Consider the following 16,627-nt stretch of genomic DNA (forward strand, 5'->3'; position numbering starts at 1 on the left):
TTTTACAAGTCCTATATATTATTCTAGGAATATTCATGCACTTATTATAATTTTTCGGAAGACTTCATCGGTACGCATTTATACCGAGGAACAGAACTGGTATCTGCACTATTCATCAAAAAAGCGACTTTCAACATTATTAATTACTTTCTATAATTAATTAAGCCTTCTCATAATTATTAGGGTCAATTATGAAATTATTTCCTAATTTCTCATAATTAATTAATTAACTTCCTTAATTAACGGTGCGAATTCTTACAATTTGTGTTTTACCTGGGATTAATTTTACATATTTTTGTATGAATTGATCACTCTTATAGGAATTTGAGGGTTAGAGTTCACAATAGATATATTGGAATTTTAATCCTGACACAGGTGAAACACCAATTATTACATGATCTAGACTTATGAAGCACCGACACTTCAAAAACCCTGACGTGTCGTGTCCGACACTTCCGGACACTCTCCGACACTCCAAAACGCGTTATAGAAATTCAAAAAAAGATTCAAAGGTTGCATTACGTTGAGTTTTTAGTTCCAACTATTAGGGTCGTTGGATTACACTTTTTATTTTATTAAGTTTAATATAAATATTTGGGATATCTTATGTTTCTTTACAAAATTGATGAATATTATAAGTTTAGTTTCATTTTTTTGTTAAATTATTGAATATTAAATATAATATACACTACATAAATTAAAAATATTATTTAATATCAAAACGTGTCCTAACGTGTCGAAATCTAACATTTTTTAGAATTAACGTGTCGGAGTGTCGTGTCATATCGTGTCGCGTGTCCCGTGTCAGTATCGGTGCTACATAGATCTAGACATAGCCTTGCAAGAATTATTAAGACATTAGGGCTCTAATTGGGTTAAAGGGTTAAAGTCACGAAGAAATTAGAATTTAACTAATTAATTAATTAGAAGATGAATAGTTTGAAATAATTGAGATAGTTTATTATTGAAATTAATTTAAACTACTCTAGAAGGATCAGAGGTGAGCTACAGTCTCCGTTATTAATATCAAACTCAGTTCTAATTCTCTGCGTTTTTGCCTTAGTTCTGAATTCTTTGCAATTGTCTTTATTTCTATTCTTATTTTAATTCAAAATCACTCTTCTCTACACCCATTGATCTATCCAAATTTAAGGGACTAGTGAGAATAGTACTTGGTGCATTTAATCCTCGCGGGACGATACTCTACCCATTCTTTATTACTTGTACGATCGATATACTTGTCGTCATTGGAACAAAACCAAACCTACACCAACATAACTAATTACTAATTGGAAAACCAAGATAGAGGGCAGTTAATCCAACACTAATTAGGAAACCAACACTAATTAATTACACCAAAACTAACCAGAATGATCTGTAATTAATCCTTTTGTTTGTTTGATGTTTTCCTTGTATTTCCAAAACAAAACAAAAAAAATTGGAAAACCATATATATTGCATATTCCATCTTCATGTAATGAGTTTAAAACAAAGATAACAGTGAAATGTCAAAATCAATACCATCAGAAAAGTACTTTCAAAATTTGCAAACTGTGAACTGTCACAAACTTTGCTTAATTTTATAAAATTAATTTTTGGAGAAATATTATATTTACAAATTTTTTGTTTACAAATTATACTATGTCTTACAGGTAAGACACTCTTGAATGAAATTTTACCAGTAAGATATAATGTAACTTGTAAGTTTGTAAAAAAAAAAAAAATTATCAATATAATCCTCTTCTAATTTATATATATCCTTCTCACCAAGCGATATGATTGGTGTAAAGGGAGTGTTATATATAATTAAATTAAAAATAATAATGAATCATATAGCTGAAGTAGTGTATATATAATAGAAATTTTACTTTTAAAAACACCGAAAAGAATTTCTCATTTTCCCTCACTTTTGCGTAGAAATATTGAAATTTGAGATATAATTAAATATTGAAAATTAGTATAACATCAAATCCATATATATCACAAATATTGCATATATTAAAAAAGAAAATGAAATTTTTCATGTATAAATTTCAAAAGACTTGATTATAAATGTGAAAATTTTGGTTTTTTTTTTACAAACATGAAATAAGTGGGACTCTTCAAAAAAATAAAAAATAAGTGGGACACCATCAATATTTATCAATATTCAAAAGATAGAGAAATATATGTAAACTAAAATAAATATATAATTTTCACAAACCAAGTCATATAAAATTTACACATGAGAAATCCATTCATGTGAAAATGAAAATTTATTATCTCAATTTGCTTCAAATCATTTAGTACGGCCAAGCCATACACGTGAAGCACTTTAATTATTTTATATATATATACAAGCACTTTAATGTTATGGTTCACTTTTTCTGCAGTTACTGTATATAAGTTATCTGCAGTAAGCTTAATACGACGTCATTTTGGGACAAAAATAATGTTATTTTTGTAATTTTAATTTATTTCAGGGTTATTATAGTCATTACAATTATAATTTTTTAATCTTTCAATTCTAAAACGATGTCATTTTAAAAATAAACGTAGATAACTTATCTACATAAACTGCAGAAATCTTTTTCTGTTAATTTTATGTACAAGAATAGCATGACTATACATGAAATAGGATAGAAAGTAGCTAACAATCATTTGTTGCATTAATTATATAAATAGAATTTAAAAAATAGCTTAAAAACTTACTTGCACCGGATATTGGACGAGATTTAAAAGCTCCTTATCACAATACCAAATAATTATTACATATATTCTGTCTTCGTGTACTAAGTTTAAAACAAAGGACTGGAAAATGGGAGAGGGGGCTCAATATGTGATGCTCAAATAGAAAGGTCACCACTATCAAGCATATGGATATTATGCCTTAACTTGAATAACTACTTTTCCAATATTAGAGCTAGAAAATAAAGAGCTAAAGCTGTCTAAAAAGCTTTCAATTCCGATATTTATTTTATTCTTGGACTTAACCTTGCCTTCTTTTATGTATCCCTCCATCTCTTTAGAAAAGTCTCCAATGCGAGTCAAATATGTTTCCACCACAAAACCCTCCATCCTCACTTCTTTGCCAACCATATTCAGAAGATTCCTGACGCCTTCTCTTTCAGTCCAAACCTACACCAACATTAACTAGTTACTAATTGGGCAACCAAAATACATATACAAGAAAAATTCTTGGAGTGAACCATGCATGCTAATAGGTTTAAGTTGCAATTCAAGAGAAGATCTAAATAATCACAATATTCTGGACTTTGGAACTAATCCTAAAGCAGTGAAATCAGGTTAGTTTGGTTGAACCACTTCAAGTCGGGCCTAGTATATTTTGTCAAAAATTTATGTCTAGTCCTACTCAATTCAAACTATTAGGTTGCTCCAACCCAAAGACCCAAATATTCTTTTTTAAAAAGCAATATAAAAAATCGAATCTTAAAAAATTTAAATAAATGAGAATATATAGTATAAAATTAGAGTAACTTGGCTTAGGCTAATGAAAATAAATTAGGGAGGAAAATTGACATAGTTGGCTCTTAGATGATAGTTTATATAATAAAATATAGAATAGATTTTTGGCTAATGGGCCCGACCCAAGATGCGTCAAGCTAGAATAAATTGGGCTAGAAAATTTTGGGTTGATTTTGTTAGTCTGACTTACACTTATATTTAAAAGCGTGTTTGGTATATGAATTTTTTTTTTTGGAATACTGTAAAAGTGAGATGGAAAAAATTATTTTCCCACGTTTGATAGGAGGAAGACTAAAAATAATCCCAAAAAAATCTTTTTTCCATGATTTTGTTTTACACAGGCTGATTCCCATCGAAGAATACTGATATGCCTTCAGCATATATATGATTTTAAGCCAAAAAGAGCAAGGATCTTGATTAATCTTGAATGAAAAGGCCCATAATTACCATTAAACTGATAAATCCTAACCAGGTATATTGTCAATGATTTTCTTATATTTTTGTAGGAAAAAGAACGAGAAAGGGGCCCAATTAAGAAGGATAGGAAAACACAAGATTGAATCCACTGCGCTACTAGTGCGGTACTGGCTCTATCAGCGCCAGAATTATCTTTCAGCACAGTGCAACCATGCTATCAGCGCGAAGCTGCTGCCTCCAAACAAAATTCCCAAGCTATCAACGCCATATATCAGTGCCAATATGGCGCTAGTTGCGCGGAAAGCACGTGACAATTTTAAACCCTACATCAAAGGGTATCTGGAGGAGATCTCAATTGGAAGATATGATCAGGATTTCAAAACAAGGGAACAAAGTCTATAAAAAGAGACTAAGCACCCTTAGGCAAGCATCTTTGGCTGGAGAGAATTGTGAGGATCAAGAAATCAACTGAGTTTTTGGAGGCTCACGCTGGAGATTAGAATTTCGTAGAATTTGAAGACTGAAGACAATTGATCTTTCTTCTTCATCTTCTTCTTTTAATTCTTTGTTATGAATTTTTTATTATTTTGAATTGCTAAAGTTAGATATGTCTGGCTAATTTTTTTTGTAGTTGGGATCACGGACCCAATGTGAATCTTTTTTAGTTTTTAAATTGTTTTTATAATTAATTTAATTAATTTAATTTTATTCTACCTGTGTTAATTATTTCTCATCCTTTCTAGAATTGATCGCTCTATTATAGGGTTTTGAGGGTTAGAGCTCTCAATAGGAATATTGGAGTTTTAATCTTAACAAGGGTAGAATAACAATATGTGCATGATCTAAGACATAGGCTTACATAGATTGCAGACTTTTAAATTTATTTACTTAATGCTTGATTCAAGAGGAATTACTAGGACTCTAATTGGGTTAAATGGTTGAATACACTAAGACATTAGGGTTCAATTATTTAATAGAAAAAGAATGAATTGTCGGAGCTAATAAGTTAATTAGTTTTAAAATTCAATTTAGAAATATAAGGGAGGATCGGAGGAGAAGTGCGTCCTAACTGCAGTTTTCTTTACAATCTTAATTACTCATCTTTTTCCGAATATTCTTGATTATTATTGAATGTTGTTGATTATTACTGTCTTTAAATTACAGTTAATAATTATTTTCTCAATTAAACAGAGTTTTCCAAATTAAGGGGAATAATTAAAGTAATAATTGGTGCATTAATCCTCGAGGGAACGATCTTTACTTATCACTTTATTACTTGGAACGAACCGTATACTTGTTGATTTCGCAACAAATTTTTGATTTCTGGCGCTGACAGCACCAATTTGGGAATTGGGGCGCATACCATATGCGATAATTGCTAACTGCGAAATTACACAACAGAGATGTCTAACAGAAGAAGAAAAATTTGTTAAAAAGGGGAGATACTTTAACCTTTTTCTTTTTCGTTTTGATTGATTTTTATTTTATTTTCTCTATAGTAATAGATTTTTGAAAAAAAAAATACAACATTCCTGGGTTTGAAAAAAGCTTAATCAGTGACTAAATTGATTCAATCATAAGAAGTATAGGTGATATTTGTGGAGCAATAATAGGAATTAATGTCATAATCTGTGAGGAATGATTGCTCGTTGAATAACTTCTTTAGCGAGGAATTTTTAAATAATGCTTGATGTGAAATTTTGAAATTAGATTCTAGCTTGAAATTAAATCTGTGAGGATTGAGCCTAAACAGTAAATTTCTTCAAAGAGTCCTCACTGTTTTAGTCTTCTAGAACTTGATCTGTTTCTCTAGCTTGCATGCATTGCTGATATGATAAAGACACATTTATTCTTATTAACCTTGAGCCAAATAGCCTACCTAGAAGAAATTTTCCATTGTCAGCCCTTTTGAGCCTTAGATCAATTGATTCAAAAACTTGATGAAAGTTACTTAACCCTGTTTCAATTGACACACCTTGAAAGAGATTGAAATGTTGATCAAAGGAAAAGTAAGGTACTTCTCAATGAAAAGTTAAGTAAGTGAAAGGGAAAAGAAGAATGGTCTGCAAAAAAGCAATTCAAAAGAGAAAAGAAAGAAAACATCTGCAAACAAGGAAAGAAAGAGGTAGTAAAAAAGGAATAAGAATCCCGAATTGACGAAAAGTGGCAGAATTATGAATTGAGAAGAAAGTATTGTTAGAAATTTCAGTGTTTCAATCTCAAATATTAATCAGCCTCTGTCCAAAAAATTCTTACCCCCAAACCAGGCCAAGATACAACCCTTAAAGACCTTTTTATTAGTTTATGCATGTCAAATGTGTTCCTTAATCTTAGGAACCTGAGAATACGATCAAGCCTATGAAATTACTACTACACTGATGGAATGAGTGTTGAAACCTTCAAACACTAGAGCGATGAGAGTTACATATATCTAGTGAGGAACATTCAAGTTATAATCTGAATTTCTTGATTAAACTAAAAAACATTGTTTCGAGTTCTCAACAGCGAAGTTATACATGCATAGCATTCTGATCTCTTAAGATGTCTGTGTTCCATATTTTTTCTCCACGTAGTTAATCCTTGCTATCTCCTTTTGATCCAGTTTATTGCTGAGGACAGTAATATCTAAATCTGGAAATTGTTTGATATGCCTCCAACATATATTAGATGATAGTTTATATAATAAAATATAGAATAGATTTTGGGCTAATGGGCCCGACCCAGGATGGGTTAAGCTAGAATAAATTGGGTTAGAAAATTTTGGGTTGATTTTGTTAGTCTGACTTACACATATCTTTAAAAGCGTGTTTGGGATATGAATTTGTTTTTGGAATACTGAAAAAGTGAGATGAAAAAATTATTTTCCCATGTTTGATAGGAGGAAGACTAAAAATAATTCCAGAAAAATCTTTTTCCCGTGATTTTGTTTTACACAGGCGAATTCCCATCGAAGAATACCATTGATGGAATGGTATTATTTTTTTCCACCTCGGTGGGAAAGGAGTCACACTTATCTCATACCAAAATACCATTTTGCTTTTTCTCAAGTACCAACTCTTTCTTTTGTTGCATCGTCTATATGTATGAATGATATTTGCATATGCAGATCTTTGTAATTCAACTGCTAAAATTCCTTGGTTCTTGCGGAGGGAATCATCATTCAAAGCATGGAATAATTTGGTTTTCTTTTTCTTCCTCCAAATTAATGCATATGTTGTAATTGCTCCCAATACTACAACACCACTAGAGACAGTTAAAATCACAACTAACCTTGTCTTCTTTGTATTATTTCCAACTTTGTTCAAAGTTGAGTTGAATTCCCATGACAGAAGATTATGGCTTTCTCCATACTTAATTGTTGCAGCAGAAAATTCGACTGTGACCCATTCCTGGTTGTAGAACTGTAGCCAATCCAAACCTCAGTAGTGTCTCCACTGTGTAGACTAGCATTCCAACTATTCAATACTGATGAAGAAATGGAATTATTTCGAGGGTAATTTTGTAATTTCGATTCAGATTCCCAACAATATTTTACAATCAACTACATAGCATCAGCAAAATTAAACTAAGGGTGCGCATGACAATCTTCCCGGAATCAATTTTTCTTAATTTATGTTCCCGGTAACAGAAATGGATAGAAAACTTGTTTGGTAGAACCGATTTACTTTTTTGTTCCCGGGATGAACCGGTTAAATTTTTGTGCTGAAAAATAGAAAAAGAATCAAAAAATTTCTACTTTTTGTTCTCGGACGCAAAATGAGAAAAACTTATTTCTCTTAATCACTCTCCACCACTATCATCATCATCACCACCACCATCATCCGACATGACCATCGCCACCATCGTCGCTGCTGTCGTTGTACCACCAATGTCGTCGTCACCACCACCACTACCACCATGACGAAGCCACCGCCACCATACCACTACCACCACGATGATGTCATCGCCACCACAACCACTACCACCAAGATAATGCCATCGCCACCGCCACCACCACCCCCACCGTCATCACCACCGCCACCACTGTCACCACCACCACCGTCACCAACCACCACCACCATCATCGCAGCCACTACTGTCAACACCACTACCATCGCCACCACTACCATCATCAGTACCACCACCATCATCCCGACATGACCACCGCCACCATCATCGCCTCCGTCATTGTACCACCAATGCCATTGTCACCACCAATGCCATTGTCACCACCACCACGATGCCACACAACCATCACCACCACCATCATCCCGACACGACCGCTGCCAACATCATTGCCGCCTTCGCCGTACCACCAGTACTGTCATCACCACCACGACGATGTCACCGCCACCATCAGCGCCACCTCCATCCATCGCCACCATCACTACCACTATGCCACTGTCACCACAGCCACCACCACCACCACCACCACCACCACCACCACCACTACCATCACCACGCCACCGACTGCCACCATCATCGCAGCTACAAATGTCACCACCACCATCGCCACCACTATCGTCACTGCCACCAACACCACCATTATCGCAGCCATTGTCGTCACCACCACCACCATGTCATCACCATTGCCGTCACCACACCATGTCATCACCATCGCCACCACCATTATTTTTTATTATATTATTTGTTGTGTTATCAAACGCTATTCTCATTTTCGGAATAAAAATAGAACATGTCATCAAACATTTTTTTTCTCCGAAACTGTTCCAAGGCCCAGAAATAGAAAAGAATTGTTTCTTTTCGGAAACAATGCCAAGAAATAAAATGGTTGTTATGCACACCCTAATATTATGGGGGGAATTTTGGCATACCAAACAATTTTTTAGTAACATTCCCGGGAAAAAAAAATTTCCACCATATTTTCAGAAATCATGAATTCCAGGTAAAAAAAAAACTATCCTCTACCAAACACCCCCTTAGATTAATTAGGCTAACCTGACTCATTCCATTTTACCAGTTTTGCCTAATCCTACCAAAACATATGTCTTTATAGTATGAGATTAATATTTCTCATGTTGTAAGAAATAAAATTTATCTTCTACGTACAAGTGTGTGGGGATCACATTTTCTTTTCTTTTTTCTTTATTCTTCTCACATTGCCCTACATGAGCCCCACACACTTTTATATGTGTGTAAGATATAAAATTATCTCCTGCAATATGAGAAACATTAATCCCATATAGTATAGGTTAAAAACTTCTCACGTTACATAAGAAAAATATCTTCTCCTACACACAATAAACATATGGGTCCCATTGAAAAGAGATAAGAAAAAAATTAGTGGGACCCACATATTTGCTGTGTATGTAGGAAAAGAAAGTATTATCATGTAATACGAGAAAACTTCAACTCATATAGTTGTTGGGTATGGCTCATACTACGCATTCAGATAAGGACTCTTGTTGGCGAGGCCAGCAGAAAGTCAACTGGGGTCTCGCTCGTAAAGGCCTGGAACTGTTGTGGGCCTCTGATTTATTATAATTTTTTCCTTAGTAGTTTGGGTTTGGGCTCATCGCTTATTTATATTCCCTTGTAAACCAAGTGACTTGTAATGAGTGGCGATTAGGTGAATATAGTATAAACAAGCTGAATGTAGTCTACATTGGATGAACCAGAGTAAATCACTATGTCAAATCTCTCTTCTCTTTCTCTTTACTAATTTTGATTTATGCGTGGATTTCCAACAATAGTATACACTTATATAATTACCACAATAAATATTGACTTGTAATAACACCAAAAATTGCCACTAATATAGGTTAAGAAAATTATGAATATATCTTCAGAAACCTATATTTATAGAAAGTCACTTTCATAATATTTGATTATTGATACGCACGAGTTTTGTCCAATATTTTCATCCCTTGAGTTAAAATAAGTTCAGATAGAATAAGATCCAGACATTGGACCAAAATAACCGCCCAACCATGAATAAATCTTTAATGTATCAAATGCACTAATTTACTTTGCGACACATCAAAAAAAATATCACATCATCTGAAAAAGTAGATGATGTGATATTTTTTGTCTACGTGTCACAAAATGAATGGGTAGATGTACTGAATTTTCGATGCATCTAATGCACTAAAGATTTATTCCACACACATATAGGAAAATATAAAAATCATGTAGGAAGGAAAATCTGGTTATGTTACAGATTATAACTATGTATTACGCGAAGTATATAATTGCAATATTAAAGTTATTTTTTCTCTTTCTGCCACATAACCCGAAAGCTTTCTGAGAAGAGAAAAAAATAGCTTTTAATATTATAACTATGTACTACTCGTAATACATAGTTATATTTTTTTGCAAAACCAAATTTCTTTTACGTAACATGACGGATTTCAATCCCATATATATATAGGGGTTTACATTTCTGCAGCTGCTGTACGTGCAGCAATCAAATACTTGCCATATATATACTTGAAAGCATTAAATGCGAGAAATTATAACCATACAAAGAATGAAAGCATTAAATGTGAGGAATCATAACCATACACATGTCGTTGTTGTACGTAAAGCGGCTGCAGAAATGATTTTACCATATATATATATATATATAAATATAATGAAGTGCGCAAATATGAGCCAGTTCAGTTCACCTTATTACAGTTCACCTTATTATACTGAGATATCATCCCGCAAAGTGGTATCCTGGCACACTTGTTGACATGGTTAAGTACAGCTTCAAGCATTTTACCTCCAACGTTGTCAAGGTAAACATCAATACCATCAGGAAAGTACCTGCAAAATTTGCATGCTATGAACTGTCACAAAATTTTGCTTAATTTCATACAATATATATCCTTCTGAACAAGCAATGTGATTGGTGCAAAGGGAGTGTTATATATATAGCAATATGAGAGGAAATGATAGTTGTGGGGAGGAGGGGAGAGGTAGATTACTTGCTTAAAGCGGCATCAAAATCTGCTTCCTTATTGTAGTTGAATCCATCATCATACCCAAATTCCTCTTTTATTAGCTTCACCTGAAAAATAGTTTAACGTAATTCAAAAGTACCTATAACTTTACTCAAAGAATAATAATAAGAAAGATAGAAGCATTAGAAATTGAAGTGTAAATGGAACAAACTTTGGTGCAATCGATGCATTAAAGTTCAGTGCCGTAGTTTATTTATCCTAGAATGTATAGGTAAATCTTAAAATTCTAGAAATTCACGCAGAATCTGCACACAGAAACTCTCAGGTTGTTTCCCGTATTCACAAATGGCTTGCTGAAGATTGGGATGTTCGTTGGGTCCACACATTTCGAGAAAATAACAGATATGCTCACTGGTTTGCTTCTAGGCATTTTGAGGATGATAATAATCTTATTGCTTATCATTCTCCTCCTTCTCCTTTGTTAGAGCTCCTTCTTCAGGATGCTTCTGTAGATCTTTTAATTTCTCGCGTCGTGTAATTTTTGTTTTGTTTGGGGCTTTTGCCCCTCTTTATTACAAAAAAAAAATAAAAAAATAAAAAAATAAATGAACTATTAATGTGAACTAAAGCTTGGTTCAACTACCACCTTTGGGAGCGGAGCAGGTGGGGTGAGAGTATGTGTTCGATTCTCCATAATATCACCTTTAAAATCTTAATCTTGAACCCGTCTTGAATCGGACTAGTCGCAAAACGATAAATCGATTGGAATATTTCGAAGAAAAAATGTTGTTCAACTTATCTTATGGATACACATGACTATAAATCATATCAGTCAATCGTACAAGCTGAGACCCGTAAGTTTGCTTTTTTATGATAATTAAGTACACACACATATATATATATAGAAGGTTATATTTATAAACTTTTTGAATTCAAACTCTTACAAACTACATTAAGTATGACTGGTCATATTTTAATCAAGAGTGTATGACCGGTCATACTTACTGTAATTTGTAAAATAAGTTTCTAAACGGATCCTTCCCCTATATATATATATATATATATATATATATATATATATTACTACTCAACTCAACCGTTGATTTCCGCTCATCCAACGGTTATAGCTTAAGAAGTCATATTAATTAATTAATTATTAAATACACTATAAATGACAACCGTTGATTTTCATCCATCAACGGCTGAGATGAGGAGTAAGGCTTAAAATTCTTACTCTGGAGTCAAAAGAACCCTCCCCATATATATATAATCATTGGATGAGCGAAAATCAACGACTAGGATGGGGAGTAAGACTTACAAGTCTTACTCTGGAGTCAAATGATCTCTCTCCATATATATATATATATATATATATATATATATATATATATACACACGCATATATATATACATATATATATATATATATTTGACACCAAATTTTAACTATTGATTTTCGCCAATCAATAGTTATCATTTATTGAGAATTAATAATTAATTAATGAGTTTGATAAGTTTGATTCTCAATAAATGATTACCATTGATTGGCGAAAATCAATGGATAGGATTTGGTATCAAATTTTAAAATTTGACACGGTTCAAAGAATCCTATATATATATATATATATATATATATATATATATATATATATATATTGGGAAAGATCATTTGACTCGAGAGTAAGACTTATAAGTCTTACTCCCCATCTTAACCGTTAATTTCCATCCATCCAACGGTTATAGTTTAGGAAACTATAATAATTAATTACACTATAAATGACAACCGTTGATTTTCATCTATCAACGGCTGAGATGGGAAGTAAGACTTAAAAGTCTTACCCTTGAGTCAAAAGAACCCTATATATATATATATATATATATATATATATATATATATATATATATATATATATATATATATATATATATATATATATATGGAAGGGGTTATATTTACAACCCAAATAGTTTATAAACTTACAATCATATCTTAATAGTTAATTTTCGTCAATCAACGGTTGTCATTTATTATAAATTAATAATTAATTAATAAATTTGATTTTTGAAAATCTTAACCGTTGATTGACAGAAATCAACGGTTAAGATATGATTGTAAGAAGTTTTAAACGAAAATAGGTTGTAAGCATGACCTTCCCCTATATATATATATATATATATATATATATATATATCCCTTTAAGATTTCTATAGTGAATGCAGATAAGTTATATATCCCTTTAAGATTTCTATAGTGAATGCAGACAAGTTATTTATATTTACTCCTAAAATGACGTTGTTTTAAGTTGAAAGATTAAAAAATTATAATAATAAAGAATATTAAAATATTGGAATAAATTATAATTACAAAAATACCTTGATTTTCGTCCCAAAATAATGTCATTTTGGACTGAATGAAAATAACTTATCTATATTCATTGCAGAAAAAATAAATCATAAATGTATATATATATATATATATATATATATAGTGAATGCAGAAAAAATAACTTATTTATATTCATTTTAAACTGAATGAAAATTCTTGGATATAACCGAAAACCCTAAACCGAAAAGCCGTAAGCCAAGAAAATTTTATATATATATAAGGGCCTAATATACTCAGTTCTTCCCGGTCTCCCTCTTTGCCTCGTTCTCAGCTTTCTTTTCAATCATCTTTTGGTAAAAGCAGCATATTAGAACCAGTAAGCACAGATCCAATCTTACCATCTTTGTTGTCTATTCGAAAGACTTGGAACTATTTAAACACTACCAAAGCGAATCAATCATAAAAAAGGAGGTGACCCGGTTTGTAGAGAAATCCGTTCTATCCCGAGCTGGTAATTAGAGTTAGAAGCTTCACAGCTTCCTCCCAATACCAACGAACCATGCGTAGAAAGATCGAATAAGACCTCGTGAAGATAAGAAAATGAGTCAAATCCGTTTTTGCATAGCTTGCATTCTCTTTATTCGCCAATGAACATCTACCTTTCGTCTGTAACGTGCATTTTTTGCTTTATTTAATGGATCACTTGAGTGAAAGCCAATGCGTTTTCCGAAAGGTATATATAAAATTTTCTTGGCTTACGGCTTTTCGGTTTAGGGTTTTCGGTTATATCCAAGAATTTAACTTGCCCAAAGGGATGAATTCATTTTGAGAATTATAATAACCGAAAATACACTGAAACTCAAAATTGAATTTGTTAGTATTTCAAACATCCGTTGATATCTAAAAAAAAAAAGAGTAGCTTTAAAAGAATGTTAACAAAATTATTTCATAAAAGAATTTTTTTTTTTCTAAAACATATTCAAACTCACTCTGAAATGAAAAATAAAAACGAAAGACAATTAATTAATTTTATTTCAATTAATTCTCTTTTTGAGAAAATTAATTAATTTGGTTCTGAATTCTATTCTCGTTTATGAAATTAAACAATATCTATCAAAACTGAAAACATACAAATTTTATATACTTTTTTTTTTGTAACTTACATAATTAATTACAAATTATTAAACTTTAATTATGTTGCTTTTATAAAATAAATTGATCAATTTTTCGTTTATATTGATTTGACGATGTTTTATCGAGTTTTTTAAGTTAATTTATTGTTAATTAAGTTATGAAAAGAAAAACAAAAATCAAGTTGACTATTTTTTAAACAAAAAAGTACTTGATTACGTTTAATTGTATCTGATTCGGTCTTCCAATATATCAAAATCAAGCTGATCTATTCCCATTAATTGGTATAAGAACTGTTTTTTTTTTTTTAGTTAATTTATCATAAACTAACCTTCCATTGAGAATAGCTAAGTATGATTTTATTTTATTTTTTAAAAAGTGAAAAAATAAACCCAAAATAAAATATTTAAGCACTTACTTTTTCGTCGGATCCTGTGCTTCCAATGACCCTACAACCTCTGAGCTTAGCCAATTGACCAGCAATCATTCCCACACCACCGGAAGCCGCAGATATGAACACATTTGAACCAGGTTTCGGGTTTCCCACCACCTCTATCCCCACCCATGCTGCAAACCCGGGTACTCCTGCATTGCAACACACCACAAGACGTTTATCATATATATGTAGGTACTCTTGCTCTCCGCTAATCTTGGATTTCTCATGAAAAAATTGAAATACAATACCCATCACCCAACTATTAAAAATATATAATATAAAATTATTCATGTATCTTTGCATTACAACTTTAGAGCCTTTATAATTAGTTAGTCTAATATTGGATCTATACTGTTTTTTATTTTCTAATAAATATTATGAAATTTCTTAAAATAAAATATGTGAGCGTGCGTATTATTTATTTTTCAAGTCTAAATCACTTTTACACGAGGATTATTTTAGAAATGCATAATGTAAAACGATTCATGTGTTTTCACTAGATAATTAAGTTGTTTTTGGAGAATTAATGACATCACACCTACCTAGGGAGCTTAGATAATCGGGCAATGAAATGCCACTTGCAGCATCGATTTTTCTAGCGATATGAGAGGAGGGCGTGACATAATACTCTGCAACGGGAGAATTTGGATTCAGAACAAGATCCCCCTCCTTATATTTACTGTCTTTTGATTGTTTTACCCTTCCAATCCCAAATGCTGTAATCACCTGCAACATATTCCTATTAATTAATAAATCACATATTCAAAAAAAATTATGTATGTTTGCACATATAAATATAACATATATTATTGGTTCATTTACATATGTATAAGTGGAATGTTATATTTATAAATTTTTTTGTTTACAAACTATGATCAGTCATATTTCAATTAAAAGTATATGACTGATCATACTTAGTGTAATTTGAAAAAAAAAATTATAAATAGATCCTTCTCTGTATATAATATACCTCATTAAGCTCAAATTGCTGAAAGCAAAGTCCGTCTATGGTTCCAGTGAGTCTGCTGCGTAGGTATGGATCTATGGAAATAAGCAGCGTCTCAATGGCAACATGGCCATCAGGAATTGAATCTGCGTCCATTGATAAAATGACAGTGCGGAGTTTAAGATGATCAGAAGTTGGAACACCGTGTGGAGCATAGGATACCATGTACCATTCTCTGCTTTCCACCATGAACATGTTCTCCTTTTCAGCCATGCTTATGCCACTACTACAGTCTATGGTTGTGGAGTTATATATTGATTCAGGTATGAGAACACATCTCCCATTCAACTAATATAATAATAATAATAATAGTACAAATATGCTAGTACAAATTTTGAACACAAAATATGCTTGTACAATTGTCCAAATATGCAGATACAAATATGCAGTTGCACCTAACACCTCTTCTTTAAAAAATTACATTAACATATTTGACCTTTAGTTTTCTTGCACCCTAAAAATCATTTTGTATTTGAAAGTTATTCTCTCTTTCTTTTTTGATGAATAAAGTTATTCTTTCTTTACTTACCTTCCTTTCTTTATGACTTCTACACCATTCCTCTTGTATATAGATTCCAAAATAAGGGGGGGTTCGCAATTTTCCAAACTAGAAGGATCTTATAATGTTGCATGTAATAAATGCTAATTTAAGATGATGTCAATAATATTAACCCTAATTTTGTGACAATATAAATTCAAAACTTGGCCCAAAAGTTTATTCAAGTCTTAAATTACTTGAAGGTCTTCAAATATGTTAGGATACTTAAAAATTTTAATGTTAAAATATTTATAAACTTTAATAAAATTATATATAATAAAATTACAAATTGCATATCTAAAAATTTAATGTTAAAATATTTTTAAAATTTATGTCTTAGCTTTTACTTAAACGGATCTTTTGATAAAGAAATTCCTTTTTTATTTAATAAAGTAGTCCGAGTATGGGTTAGGCAATTTGT

General features: G+C 31.8%; 1 protein-coding gene across 1 annotated transcript; it reads right to left on the reverse strand.

Annotated features, from left to right (window-relative positions):
• Window positions 1-2,862: 2,862 nt before the first annotated feature.
• Window positions 2,863-15,881, reverse strand: LOC133283760 (2-alkenal reductase (NADP(+)-dependent)-like). Its single transcript, XM_061480673.1, has 6 exons — window positions 15,633-15,881; window positions 15,205-15,388; window positions 14,645-14,811; window positions 10,794-10,876; window positions 10,506-10,632; window positions 2,863-3,117 (listed from the first exon to the last, which is right to left on the reverse strand). The coding sequence occupies exons 1-6, from the start codon at window positions 15,879-15,881 to the stop codon at window positions 2,863-2,865; spliced, it is 1,065 nt and encodes a 354-aa protein (XP_061336657.1).
• Between the last annotated feature and the right edge of the window lie 746 nt (window positions 15,882-16,627).

Source organism: Gastrolobium bilobum, unplaced genomic scaffold (genome assembly GCF_033153095.1).
Source record: "Gastrolobium bilobum isolate Gb01-03AN ecotype WA unplaced genomic scaffold, APGP_CSIRO_Gbil_v1 utg1608, whole genome shotgun sequence".
Classification (NCBI taxonomy): domain Eukaryota; kingdom Viridiplantae; phylum Streptophyta; class Magnoliopsida; order Fabales; family Fabaceae; genus Gastrolobium; species Gastrolobium bilobum.

Excerpts from the sequence above, each read along its gene's own strand:
- LOC133283760 (XM_061480673.1), bottom strand. The coding sequence starts at position 15,881 with ATGGCTGAAAAGGAGAACATGTTCATGGTGGAAAGCAGAGAATGGTAC. Across the intron at positions 10,877-14,644 it reads GCACAGGATCCGACGAAAAA|GTGAAGCTAATAAAAGAGGA; the intron begins GTAAGTGCTTAA and ends ACTATTTTTCAG. Across the intron at positions 3,118-10,505 it reads TGATATCTCAGTATAATAAG|GTTTGGACTGAAAGAGAAGG; the intron begins GTGAACTGTAAT and ends ATGTTGGTGTAG.